Source organism: Manduca sexta, chromosome 18 (genome assembly GCF_014839805.1).
Source record: "Manduca sexta isolate Smith_Timp_Sample1 chromosome 18, JHU_Msex_v1.0, whole genome shotgun sequence".
Lineage (NCBI taxonomy): Eukaryota > Metazoa > Arthropoda > Insecta > Lepidoptera > Sphingidae > Manduca > Manduca sexta.
In genome coordinates, this window is record NC_051132.1 from 5,190,691 (window position 1) to 5,206,109 (window position 15,419).

Here is a 15,419-nt window from a genome sequence, read left to right on the forward strand (position 1 = left end):
ATGGCGCATTTCATGCCTTGGCTATGAAAGTGGCGTCTATAAAATATGGGTTATAATGTCGCTATGGAACACGAATACTAACATTTTTATGAATATGGAATAGTGCTTTGACAATTTTGGTGTATGTTTGTATCAGCCTCGCGGCGGTTCGTTTTTAGCTCGTTAATGTTTTGCTTGAGCCATTGATATTATGCTTTTTCTAGTGAAAAACGAGTCTTAATATTTTGTATTTAATCCATATCAAAGTCCATGTTATATAAATATATCTAATATCTACTCATAATTACATTCTGGAAGTTTTCCATAAAATCATAAAGGAAATAAATTACTAATATTATTTAATCATTTAAATACATGAGTATGTATTAGTTCTTGCGGTCTTTCAAAACATGAAGAACAAGCAGTGTACTCACGGTAGTATTAGTACTGGCTGTTGATCCTCGAGGAGGTGGTTGGGCGGCAGGCTGGTTACCAAGCAGTTTCGCTTCAGCCGCACCACCGTTCTTGACATTTATCTCAAGATAACAGTGCGTCTCTAAATGTGATTGAGCACGTTTCTCGTCTTTTACAATTTTCCTCGCAGCTCTAAATATTTTATAATAAACCACGACCATTACTGTGAGAGGTATGTAGAACGAACCCAGCGTAGCATAAATTTGGTATACTTGATTTTGCGAGACAGAACACGAGGTTTCAGTTTTCTCGTTACCCAGTATCAATACTGGTGGTAGCGAAATAAAAGCAGCACTCATCCATACAATTAAAATGCACAACAGCATCCTCTTTGGAGTTCTTTTAACCCCGTACTCTAAGGGCTTCGTTATAGCATAGTAACGATCTACTGAGATCATGCAAAGATTTAGAATACTCGCTGCACACGAGAGAACGTCGCTTGATGCCCAAAAATCACAAATGACTGGTCCGAAAGGCCACGTTCCCATTATATCGTAGACAGTTGCGAATGGCATTACAATTATAGCCACACACAGATCACTCACTGCTAGCGAAACGATCAAATAGTTACTTGGTCTTCTCAGTTTTCTCACTAATCTAACAGCAACGCAAACTAGAATGTTTCCAACTATGGTACAAACTATTACTATTAGGAATAATATTACAAGAAAGATTGTGACTGGCGTGGAATATTTTGAATGCTTTATGTGCTTATGAGTGGAATTGGTATCGAAGAACGTGCAGTTACTAGTGGAATTGGGGTTAGTGTAGTTATACTCAGACGCTAGTAATGAATCTACGCAATCAACTGAATCAACCGCGTTCGGTTGCAGTAGAATTATAGATACCAGTATGAGAAGACACGAAGGTAAAGCAACAAAGCTAGGCAGTGAGTGAGATTTATGGTTTTGAGTCGCCATACGAGACCCTTGGATGGGTGTTGATTATACTCGTTTTCTTAGCGTTACCATACATTGGCTTTATTATATATGTGCGCTACTGTGACACTCTGTAGACTTTAAGTCAGGTTTGAAAAACGACTTCGTCGTGAAGCTTTTTGGTTTGATAATGGCGCGCTTGATTACAATTGAGAATAGGCTTTAATTGACATATTGCTTGGATTGACTTTCCAATTCCGAGCAGAGCCATTGGATTGCGCGGTGTATATTGAAAAGTTTCTCTTGTGGCTTCAGAGATACAGTTTGTTTTCGCTCGGCTTGATGCTTTGGTACGAATTGGCAGGGACAAGTTGTTTTATTGCGCTGCGAAGGCGGTTCGAGCGGCTGCTACTCCAATATCCCGTCTGCGGATTGCTTCATTAGTACCGTTGATTGGTGATGAACATTTCCGACCTGCAAACAAAAGAAAGCACTCGATTTCATAACTGTTGACATACAACATGTTACTAGTAATAACTAATAGCGGTTGACACGCTATGTAAGTAAAATCTAAAGAGCAAGAAGTCCGTATTGAATTTCTCATTAGTATATTTTATGATTCCAATTGTTCCTACGGTATACACAGAAGTAGTGAATTTTAGTTTATTTTTATATAAGCAATTTTGACTTTCAAATATTCCTTTTAGTTTTTGTGAAATATTATACGTTATATTAAACATATACACACTGCTAGTGACGCTTGTAAACCCATCAAGATGCTGCTATGGTACGATAAGAATGCGACTATTTACAACATCGTTCAGTTATTTCTGATATAATTTTTGTATAGCTGATATAATGGTGTTTGAAATATCTTGAATAATGGCATTGGGAATTTGGCATGCGATATTAGGAGAAGTGTTGACGTAAAGATGAAATGGTGTCTAGAGTTTGAATAGATGTAATGTATGGGGATGAGTGATGGCTTGCGAGCGTACAAATATACACATTGTTACCATAATCGTCATAATTGCTGCCGGTTTTCTATTTGTGTCTTCAAGTTAAAGTACGCCTTGTTTTGAATTTAGAATTAGATTTATCAATTATGATTCTATATTTAAATATAGGTTTATGTTTTCAAAATCAATGCTATTGTATGAACTGCGAAAAGAACCCATCAATAAAGTCTAGATCGAATTAACGGAAATAATATTGAATTTATTTCCCTTAGGAGCAAGAACACCCGGGCATTGTATAGTTATTAAACAACATTCAGGTCTCATAACATGAATGTAATGTCTGTTACTCTCGGAATTCATGATATTCTAACGATTTCCAATGTTGGTCCGCGTAGGTATTATGAAATACCAACTTCTTTTTAATATGGTTGCATTTTCACGCGCCAGGATAACGATCATACTCATCGTTTCTATCAGACGTTTTTCGATATTAGTCATTATTTATTCAGCTCTCTAGGTACACAGGGACGGTAAAGTATTGAGGATCGCTTTTGTTTTGATCTAATATTTTCTTGAGGCAGAAAGTAATAACATGTTATTTCACCAAGTGATTACAGTTACTCATGAACATTTATAAATTATAATAGAGGAAGTCTGTGTAGTTGATATTGAAGAAATAAATAGGGTTGGGATTAGAGCTTGTTAGATCTCTGACAAACTATGAAGTAATTATCGCAATTATAGTTTGCTGTTTTTGTTGTTCTTTCAAAATTATTTAAATTATTTGTGAGTTTTTCTTGCTTAGTATGTGGCAAAAAAACACGACATGAGTCTGTGGTTTTTTTATTGAGATTAGTTGAGAGACTATCACGTGACTGACGCTCGGTCCCACGATCAACCAGAAACATCAAAATTAAACGACATCGACTTACGAGTCTTGTTTTGGGACATACTACAGGGGGCTGACGTAGCAAAATATTATTAAGGATTATTTTACCACCGTCAATATCTTCTTAATTATGTCATTATGAAAAAAACTTAACCTAGGACAAGGGAATTTTGAACATCAATTTGCTAGCAAGGAATATCATTAGATTATAAAGAATAATCGTAGCTACTTATCAATGTATTAATCGAATTTTCTCATCACTAGTGCATTGAATCAAGTCGGGTCTGCGCCTGGCTTAACGTAAAGCCATTAGTGCTAGAGTCGTGTCATCGTTTCATATTGAGCCCGCGCCAGCCAAAGGCTTCCAACAATGTATGGCTAAACGGGTATACATTATGAGGGAAATTGCAGCCCTCATTCAGAAGCGCTTACGAGATTTCTAAGGAAAATTTCCTTTTATCACATTATAAATAAACTTTTTTCTGATATGTTATAAAAATTATTTCATGCTGATATGACTTGAGAAATTAGACATTTTATTTCAGATTTTTGATTTTTTTTATTAGAAATATGTTCGTTATATGTTCGTTATACGTTTGCGCGCAAATTTTACATTTTATGAAAAAAATTCATAGTGACTGATTTTTTTGTCGCATATAAGATGTTATACTTATATTTATCTCATTTTGAAATTAAACCTGAAATACACAAATTGAATAAAAAAATCGAATAAAAACTACATATTAAAAATTAAAATAAAATAACATTAACTAATTAGGTAAATATTATATATTTTCCCAAGTTCTTTACGCCTTATAATAAATTCATAACCTAAGAACACATTAAAATCTAGACATGAGTTTGCAAATTGCCCATTACGCGCGCATAAGGCAACACAACAATTTATCTTGATGGTGACATACTTACATTACTAGACAAAAGTAAAACTATAGTGCCACTAAATACTATAAAATGTATTATTAATATAATAAGAATATAATATTTTCGTGCATATAATGGCGTGTGTGGATTTACTCAATATGGTTTCACATACTAAAGTAATGAACTTTATGACAAATAAAATACAAATGATTACAGGTAACATTTATTGGTAAACCAATTTCATAATAATATCAATATAAAAAAATCATAATATCTCATAATTAGCTCAAACGAGAATGAAAATATGTGTGGTAACTATAACTGCATTTAACATGCTCGCTACCTCGTAGCATGCGATTAATCTATCGGTCATAGTGTGACAGACCCTTAAAAGACTTTTGGCGATCCAGAAACGGCATCAGAGACGTTATAACGATCCTATTTGCTTCATAATTATTATTTTTACGAGCTACAATGGTCGTTGGGGTGATAAACAATTTTTGTTTCTATTTTAGGTGACAAAGTCGTGTCCATTTATTTGCCTTGCAACGTTTGCTTTGGGTGAAATATGATAACTGTATTTAGTTGTATAATGTATTTATCATCATCATTTGTTTCAAAAATCGAAATGGCCTGATATTTTTATAGAGGGATAGGCAAAAATGTTAAGACCTAATGTTTAATTCTTGATTATTTGATTAACCACATGAATTTAAGAAACGATTGCTATTTCAAAAGTGATTTTCCAATCGCTTTAAACAACTGTCCAACGCAGTCGTTTTACATATTAAGTGTTACTTTGAAGTGAAAATTTCTTACATTCGATCACGCTCTTCAATCTATTAGTTTCTTAAAATACCTTAACAGAAGCGAAAATATACTAAATATTTATAGCCTTACCCTATTTCGCCATACCGGTTCGAACCGGTTAAAAACAAATATTATTTCGATAATGGTTGCGAAATTGTATGGTATAAATAAATTCGTTACTCAAATACAACAGTACATTGAAAGCAGTTACTTATTACTTGTATGTTTCGCGTTTGATTGATGAATGCGGACATTTTGTGAAAAGTTTTCAAGCGAGGCACAGCTGATGCGTTGATTAATCAACAGCGGGAGTTACGTAGAAATCAAATTTCCAATATCCGAATCAATTGCGAAAGTGCTGTGTTGTTACGTACGTGTAAATGCCAGTTTAGATTCATTAATTTCGGATTATTTCCTCGGTTAGTGATTTTTTGTTAACAGTTTATACTCATACCTGAATGTAAGGATCTCGTATGCCGTTTTATTCTAGTATCATCGTAGGTATCAGGCTACCACATTGTCTTATTACCACCAAGCTGGAGTGTAAACTGTTTTGTTCCGGTTGGAAAGATATGTTCTAAACAAGTCAGGAAGGTAAGAATAAACGGCATATAACTGTTACTTTCCAAAAACGTTCTCGAAATAAATTCATTTTTATATCAGAAACCTACAAAAATAGCGAACAAATACTCAGAGCAATAATTTATTATGTAAATTCGGTCTCGTAAATAACCGCAATATACTTAATGAAGCCAATTTTATTGAACCAAAATAATATCACACAATTGTCCCGCATTCGATGAGGCGAGAAATGATATTCGGCGAATGATAATTTTGTACAAATTAGGTTTATTGCGACGATTCCGCCTTATCTCTGGATTGATTCGTTTACGATATTTCTGCATTATTTGATTATTTCAGTAACGTTTATTTCTAATTGATTCGTTAAACTCAGATAAAAATTCTGAGAAATAATAAATATATTTTAGTTTTATGTGCATAGTTCTTAATCGCTTATATCGAATTTTGGATTCCCTCGGGTTTTATTTTTATTTTATTCACATTGATTTCGATTTTGATATTAGGCAGGCATTCTATCTAAACAAAAACTTAAGCATACAAAAATCAAAATTACAGTGTAAGAAGACGAGAATGATTATAATTTATTTTTCTAAAAAGTAATCTGCCTATCTAAAATCAAATTCTTAAATGAAACACCGTACTAGAAGCCCAGCAATGGTATCTACTCTAAATCCACATTACAGTGTAAGGAGACGAGAATTATTATAATTTATTTTTCTAAAAAATTATCTACCTATCTAAAATCAAATTCTTAAACAAAACACCGTACTAGAAGCCCGGCAAAGGTAAGTCAGGTATAAACAAAACTTCATACACTTCTTAACAGGCTGCGTAAAAACAAACAGGATTTCATGTTTACGTATAAAGTGAGTCCGCAATGTAAATATTTTCCTGCTCTTATCTCTTATAAGGTACGCTTCCATCCCTGAAGTCAGGCACGTAATTGTGATATCCGCAGGGGGCTAGGGCCCCAATTCTTATTTAATATTTGTATTTTTGTTTGTAGAGAAAATTATAGCCTTGTATTTAGATAAGCAAACAAATTAGTAAAGAATATCGAATGAATATCACGACTTTTTTGCATTTTCATTAAATACTTCATATTTTACACGAATAAATTGGATTAGTAAGTAACCCTCTTATTTACGTGATAGTACTTATATTACGTATTTATAGTTTTCAAATATTTATTTCTTTTAAACTAGTATAAAAGTTATTAAAATTCTTTTGTCACACTGCACAAAATTCTAAATCCAACCCTGCGAACGGTGCGTGTCGGTCGAAAAAGTCCTGGGGCATGATTCTCTACGACAATGTCGAACTTGTAACTCGGCGTGTTTCGTTAACTTCGTGTTATGACTGTGTAAGAGTATTCTGGATGCTAATTTGACATTTCATGAACACGATGAGGTGTGACACATCCGCCTTACGGGCATGTTACGAATTGTCAAAATAACGTGCGGCAATCCAGCGCGTCTATGCGCGTTTAGACAAATTAATTATTTAGATACAACGACTGTATAATTTCTATTGACGATAGTATCCTCTTTACATCGTGAAAACTCAAATATAATATTCTACCTTATCAGAAACAAAAACAAACATAAATCCTAAATGATCGAATTAATATTCAAACCTATGTTTTTGTATCTTGATAGTCAAATTTGTGTTATGGGCTCAGCGGTGAAAAATAAGCTACTTTACTACTGGCAACCCGACTTTTGACAACAATTGAGGTCAATCAAGTTTATTTTTATTACTTCGATGTAATATTTCTATTAGTAAATAGATAGGCAAACAAATATAAAACACTAATGAAGGTATCTTTTTTAAACAATGTTTTCTTAATTATGTACATTACAATTAATACTATGTAGTTTCTTTGTGGTGAAAGTTTTGTACCTATAAAGTTTGATAACAATAAAGATTATTGAAGAAATTTTTACTAGTTATACATTATTGTTGTTATAAGTAAATGGTAGACGTCTTAATCAAGGGCTTAGCCAGCTTTAAATTAAATATCAAAATCTTCAAAATGTGAATATCGATCCAGGGAAACAAAGCAAAAATTTCATGTAGGTAATCCCAATCATTTTAAACAATTACATACAAAAGTATGTAATCATGTTAAATCTAAAATTGTTTGTACAAACACTTCCTTTTTTATTTTAGGAGACCAAAGGCATCTTACATTGAATACTAATGTTAACAAAACTGATAATATCAAATGTAATAATAAAATTATTTACTTTTACAGGATAGTGAATGTAATGCAAGATATTCCAAATAAATAATAGTAAAATATAGTCAGTTTTAACAACACATTATCTTTGTTTTATTTTTTATTTGTTGTTCAGTCTTAGATAACATAAGTAAAATTTCTATACATGAGTTTGAATGTTTGTTAATTAATCAGTTTCACCTTAATAACTAAATGAATGTGTATGAAATATGGTACTCAGACAGTGAGCTGTGGATTGAATAGAGTACTTTTTATTCCAAAAAGATTAATACCGGTTGAGCGGCTAATAGAAGTTACTAGGTAATAGAGCTATAAATTTTTTAAAAATAACGTTTAATAGGCAATATACACTTATTTTAATTATTGGTGGTAAGTCTGTTATATGTGAATGTCTGTCTTGATAGTTATAAGGTGTCTATGGCAATGTCTGTTTCTATAGCCAAGTTAAACTGTGTCCATGCACTGATGTGTACCAGTTTAGAGGAAATTGTAACTAGCGTAATTACTTTATAAGACCTAAAATCTTTGTCTCATTCTGAAAACCTACTGTGGAACGTCACATAGTGCTTTGCAATTCAAAGTTCCGGGATGGCATTGTAACTGTTTATGGGCGGTCGTATCGCTTATCATCAGATAAACGGCATCCTCGTCACATTATTTAACTAAATAAAAAATGAGTTAATGCCTTAACAATTTTGCACAAACTGCATTAGCACAACAGCATTTACTATTACTCATATAACAGCATTCGTGTAAAATCTTCAGTAGCATTAAATATATCAATTCAATTCAATTTTTAAAATGTGGCTTTAGTAAACAAATCAAGTAAATAAGTCTATGACATTGACATTTGACAATCATTTTTTTTTTTTTTTTTTATAATTCGTCCTTATAGGACAGGCTATAGTCTTACGACCATACTGCCTAGTCTTACGTATTTCTTTTCTTCAAATTTAAATTCTTAATATATTGTCTTTCGTAAGTATTCCAATTAGTAGTTTTCGTAAGTATAGTCAATTCCAGGTAAAGTATAATCCATTTTTCCAATTGTCAAATCCAGAGTAAATATCAATTCAGTACGATTTTCCTCGTCAGTGAATATGTTTCATACTATCCGTAAAATATGTTTTTACTATCCTCTTCTTAATTTAAAGCTTCATTGAGATATAGAATTTGCAATTCCACTATTTGCTCTTTGCTCCATGTATTGAGCGTGCTTCAAAATTTCAAAAACTTAGAGTAAGTACTTCCTCTAAGTTCAAATATAATCAATGGCAGATATTATCTGTCAGACTCAGCTGTTAAAGAACTGATTATAATACATTTTATAATATATGTCTGAAACCAATATCCTGTAAAATAGTTAACAAGTAAGACTTAATAACAATATTTACAATATTACTACGTAATAGAAATTTCAACGAAACAAACAAAAAACAACTAAATATCATTTACAGTGTCTTTTATAAATTTATACAAGTAAACATAAGTTGAGGCATTCTTAAGCAACTCTTTTAAACATTGCGGGACCCGGTTAGGCTTCTTATAGATTTTAAAAGCTCATCCGCCAACACAAGGCGCTGAATGTTGAAAGATGAACATTCGAAGAAAATGTGATGTAGTGATTGAATTTTTTGTGATTGACAATATTCGCAATAGGGAGAATTAGCCATTTTAATACGATGAAGATGACAATTTAATCTATAATGACCAAAACGCATACGACAAATAATTGAATAAAATTTTCTATTGATAAAATTATTTTTCTTGCAAAACCAAGGAGTGGAGTTTATTTGGACATCCATACTAGCAAACCAGTTTCCGTTATTTTCATGGTGTGTGTATTGATATGAATGTCTCCCCCATGCTTGACACATACGCTGTTTTAAGAAACTAACAGCGTCTGTGTGTGGTATGGATACAGTCATATCAATATTGGAATTAGGAATTAATTCTTGTAACTCAACAATTTTTTTGGCCAGGTAATCTGCCCTTTCATTTCCTATGACGCCAATATGTGAAGGAACCCAAACAAAACGAACTACTATTTCTAATTTGGACAGTTTGACCCATAGTTCTTTTATTAAATAAATGACATAATTAGTGTTAGCATGAAATTGATTATTTGCAAGGTTTTCTAATACACTCCTGCTATCACTAACTATTATCCATTTAGTATGGTCAGAATTACAATATTTTATGTGTTTTAAAGCACTGAAAATGGCGACAGCTTCAGCTGTGAAGATACTAGCAGCTTTATCAATTTTTTACCGATGCCTATATTTGATGAGGGCTCATATATGGCAAAAGACACAGCCCTATCATTTTTGGAGCCATCAGTATATATAAATTTATGGTCTGAAAATTTTAAAAGCATATTGATTACTTCTTCTTTCGAGGGCAGGTCCTTTTTTGATTTAAAATTATATCAATAGATGGAAACTTACTAATGTAAGATCCTTCATAGCAAGGCAAAATGTGTTTTGATTGATAAATGTTCATGTTTTTAATAAAGCTCATGAACTCTTGAAGACCTTGTAAAATATAAATTGGTTTAGGGAGAATTGAGTAACAGAATGCAACAAGTTGGCCAAAAGATTATTATTAGTTACACTAAAAGTTTTAATATGAATCTTTCTTTCAAGTAATTAAATCGAATACTTAATGGTGGGACATTACATTCTATTTGCATTGCATTTATGGGAGTGCTTCTGAATGCCCCGGTAATAATACGCAAACACTTGTTTTGCAAAACATCTAAACTATTTACAATTCTAGCATCTGCAGCAAAGCAATAAAACCATATTCAAAATGACTACGAACTAACGATTTGTACAATAACAACAAAATTTTGGGGTCAGAACCCCAATATGAACCAGACAAGGACTTTAAAATGTTACATGCTTTATTTGCCTTATTAATTATATGTTTTAAATAATTATTCCAGGATAAATTATATGAAATATGGACACCCAAAAATTTCACTTCAGATGTAGTGGGTAACAAACAATTATTATATTGCACAGCAGGTGTACTGTGACAATGTTTACCAAATACAATAACTTTAGACTTGGATGGATTCACACTGAGATCAAGGTAAGAAAAATAGTTGTACAATTTTGCTAATGCATCATTAATTGTTGAAACCACTTGTGATACATTAGTTCCAGATGTATAAACAACCAAATCATCTGCGAATTGTAAATTTTAACATAAGGGCCCAATATTAGATTTAGTCTACGGATATACAATATGAATATTAAAGGCGACAATATACCCCTTGACAAACTCCTTTTGACGAAAGTCTAGGACCATAAAGGTGTCTATTAAATTTAGTAAATACTTCTCTGTTCATTAAGAAATTTTTAATCCACTTTATAATTTTTTCAGGAATCCCTATTTGTAATAACTCAAGGCATAGAATATCTATGTTTACACTATTAAAAGCACCTGCGATGTCAAAGAATACACCGACCAAGTTTTCATTTGCGGATATAGAGTTTTGTATATCCAGCTGTAACTGGCAAACGCTTTCTCTAGCAGAACGATTTCTACGAAAACCAAATTGATTGGAAGGTAATATATTATATTTTTCTACATAGAACTCTAAACGATGTTTAAGCAATTGTTCAAATAATTTACCAACACAAGAAGTAAGTGCTATAGGGCGATAAGAATCGGGGGTGTAACTTTTGGCTTATCAGGTTTTAAAATTGGTACAAGGCAATCCATTTTCCAGTCTTGTGGTATTATGTTATTATCCCAAAGAAGATTCAAGATTTGTAAAAATATCTCTAAACTTGTAACACTGAGCTTTTTGAATAAAATATATGACATTCCGTCGAGACCATAAGCAGAATCTCTACGAGATGAGATGGCTGATATGAGTTCTTTTATCGTAAAAGGATTGAGGAGAAAGCTATTGTTGGTATTTACATTATTGGTAAAAGTAATTCTGAGTTATATTGTACAGAGTCCGGAGTATATTTCTTTAAAAATCAGATACCCATAAGTCATCTTCATGATTATTAAAATTATAGGTTTTATTAAATTTTCGCATAAATTTCCATATGATAGACAATGGTGTGCATCTATTAAAGGTTTCACAAAGAGAGAACCAACTTTTTCGCCTTTCTATTTTTAAAGTTAGTTTTTAACTGCTAAGCCTTTTGAACTGTAAATAAGTTTCCTGTGTGGGATTATTCTTGAAAGATATATATGCAGTTTTGAAATTTGATACAGCCTGTGTACACTTTTGATTCCACCACGGAAGTGTAGGGCTTTTCCTATTGTTTCTCTGACATGAATGAGTTGTAATATTTGAGTTCTCATACAAATATGATCTATTACAATTGGGAATAGAATTCGCAGCTGCAGTGCGCAAAATTTTGCAAAAAGGAGATATGAGTCAAGAGGAGTTGTATCATCTATTGCGAAATCTACTAATAAAACATCAACTTGTTTCTATACATTTGCCAATCCACCAGTTTGTAATTTGGGTAAATGGGCAAATGTACAGCATTAAAACAATTTCCTTGAGTGTGAATGTTGGGTTGACTAATCATTACTTTTATGATTATAGGAATATGATAACTAGTACCAAGAGGACAATCATGTACAGACCAGTCACAGTTGAGAGCCAGTGATGAAGATACCAATGATAAATCCAAAGCATTGGGTCGCCATGTTGGAGAACCGATAGTCGTTGCTTGCCCATCATTAAGGAGAACCAAATTATTATCCTCAATAACCTCTAGAATATTTCGACCACGCGGGCTGTCGGAACCACAGCCCCAACAAGTGTGATGAGCGTTAAAATCGCCCGCAAATATGAAAGGACTAGGAATAGACTTAACCAATGTATCAAAATTGTTTTTGCTGAAGACTGGGTTAGAGTTTAAAGGACTATAGAAACTAACTATACATATATCTTTATTATTAACTGTTATTTTCACACATACATTTTGTAAGGAATTATCGAAATAGGTGTTAATTCTAGAATAAATAATGCTTTTATGTATTATAATTGCAACACCATTGTGTTTGTTACCACAATCATTCCTTTCAACATTGTAATTTTTAATTTTAAAATTTTGTTCAGGTTTTAACCAAGTTTCACTGATTATAGCAATATGAATATTGTGTGTATAAAGAAAATTAATAAATATATGTTTGTTACTATTCAGACTTTGGGCATTCCATTGTATTATATTTAAAGTTGATAAATCCATTATGAAGATGAAGGGAATTTATTACTTAGCGTTGCTTTTAAAACTTCTTTAATGGAAGTAGAATTAATAGGTGCATCTTTATTACTTATTATTTTAATAATTGTTTCAACTAATGTGCTTATAAATGTATCCGATTTCATTAAATTATTAATTTGCGTATCTAAAGTACGAGCAGAAAGAGCTGGAAATGCATTGGAGTCAAAAAGTTCTGAATATGTGGCATTTCTAGATTTTATTTTATTTTCTTCAACCTTTTGTTTTTATTGGACATGTCGACGAAATAGCAACGTGATTGCCTTTACAGTTGACACATGTGGCATCTTTAGAGTCAATTTGGCAATTTTAAAATTGTGATTTAATGTACAAATCGAACATACTTCTGCATTACGGCAGAATTTAGCAATATGTCCATATTTCAAACATTTAAGGCATTGCTTAACGGGAGGAATATATTTACTTACCTCGTGTCGCCACGAGTCAAGATATATGTAGTTAGGGAGGATGGTGGAGGCGAAGGTTACAGCCACTGCCTGGGTCGGAATAAATTTTACCACACCGTCGTTCCCTTTCACCCTGCGCATAAAGCGCCTGACCTGCACTACGTTTTGGAACTACCAATCAACGAAAAGACCTGTTTATTGGACATATCAATAGGAACCGAAGTGAGAACTCCAGTGACCTCTGTATCTCTAGCGGGTATAGTTGCGTTCAGAGACAGTTGGTCGAGCAATTTTTTATTTTGTATGAACATGTTAGCATTGTTAGGCAAATCAAATGTTATTCCAACCTTGTACTTATTGATGGAGCGCAATGCATAACACCTGATACTCCATGCTCCCGTATACCTTTTGAAAGGGCCATGCGATCCCTATCACTGAATACTTTGTTCTCGTCCAGGTGGTTAAGGAAGACTATTAGTTCGGTTTGATTTGTATCCTCGGGATACTTACGTGTGTACCCTTTTACCTTGTATATTTTATATTTGTCTTTGGGATCTTTATGTTTTGATCCTGCAGCTCCAAGAGACTCCGACGAATCCGTGTCTGAAGATCCGAAGCTCGATAGGTCTGGATCCGAGGTTTCGAAGTTCATCTTTTCTCCGTCTCTTCCTGCCCATTTTGATGGGCTAACTATTTATGTAGACACTTATTTAATAAATATGTGAAGGCTAATGTACAAAATATACTAGAAAAGCTTTTTAAATAAATAATTCAAAAAGGGCGCCTTTGCTTATTCACAGTTTCCCCGCCTTTTTTTCTGTCAAGTCGCAATTTGAGTGATCATTTGACAATCATTTTGAAGTTATATTTTTTCGTTTGAAAACAATCACAGTCTACTAGAAATTTGTTTTAAATTATTATTTTTATATTCCTTCATGTTTCTACATTTAAGTATATACAAAAATGGGATTAAATAAAGTCAAGTAAGTGAGCCTATTCGAGTTACATCATTTAACACGAATACAAACAAAAAAGCCTTTTCAAAAACCGATACTTGCCGATCGAGGGGATGAAAGATTTCTGAACGCATTAACACATCGTAATATAAAAAATATTAAGCATAGACAACCTATCGTACGGCATACACAATACCTATTTTTCAATTACATCGTGGGCGTGTATGAAACGCGTTTGTGTTTAGAGCTTGTTTTTGACAACACGCGTTTACGGTGTGTTATCGCGAGTAGCATAGGAATCAACCTACTGGGGCATGATTCTCATGACAATAAAATGAACTTGTAACACGGCGTTTTGTTAACTTCGTGTTATGACTGTGTAAGAGTATTCTGGATGCTAATTTGACATTTCATGAACACGATGAGGTGTGACACATCCGCCTTACGGGCATGTTACGAATTGTCAAAATAACGTGCGGCAATCCAGCGCGTCTAAAATGCTGTATGCAAATTAATTATTTAGATACAATTCACTGTAGTAATTTCTAATGACATAGTATCCTCTTTAGCATCATGAAAACTCAAATATAATATTTCTACCTTATCGTAGAACAAAAACAAACATAAATCCTAAATGATCAAATTAATATTCAAACCTATGTTTTTTATATATTTGATAGTCAAATTTGTGTTATGGGCTCAGCGGTGAAAAATAAGCTACTTTTACTACTGGCAACCCGGACTTTTGACAATAATTGAGGTCAATCAAGTTTATTTTTATTACTCGATGTAATATTTATTAGTAATTAGATAGCAAACAAAATATAAAACACGAATGAAGGCATCTTTTTAAACAATGTTTTCTTAATGTACATTTACAATTAATACTATATAGTTTCTTTTGTGGTGAAAGTTTTGTACCTATAAAGTTTTACAACAATAAAGATTATTGAAGAAATTTTTACTAGTTATACATTATTGTTGTTATAAGTAATTGGTAGACGTCTTAATCATACATAGCTTTGTAAATTAAATAACAAAATCTTCAAAATGTGAATATCGATCCAGAGAAACAAAGCAAAAATTTCATGTAGGTA

At 32.6% G+C, this 15,419-nt stretch overlaps 1 protein-coding gene and 1 long non-coding RNA gene across 6 annotated transcripts in view; one reads left to right on the forward strand and one right to left on the reverse strand.

The window, feature by feature from the left end:
• LOC115450687 (5-hydroxytryptamine receptor 1) overlaps positions 1-15,419 on the reverse strand; it is a 157,234-nt gene that overhangs the window by 5,112 nt on the left and 136,703 nt on the right. Inside the window, exon 3 of the mRNA XM_037440001.1 lies at positions 414-1,805. Coding sequence (XP_037295898.1) covers positions 414-1,373 — 960 coding nt within the window. The 5' untranslated portion in view covers positions 1,374-1,805. The remainder of the gene's footprint in view (positions 1-413; positions 1,806-15,419) is intronic.
• Positions 7,232-13,176, forward strand: LOC119189680. Of its 5 annotated transcripts, none has more exons than XR_005112536.1 (4): positions 7,232-7,273; positions 10,643-10,791; positions 11,086-11,271; positions 12,278-13,176. It is a non-coding gene; the product is annotated as an uncharacterized LOC119189680 (long non-coding RNA). The 5 variants fall into 5 exon arrangements; XR_005112533.1 differs by lacking the exon at positions 7,232-7,273 and adding an exon at positions 8,612-8,934; XR_005112535.1 differs by lacking the exon at positions 7,232-7,273 and adding an exon at positions 8,655-8,673.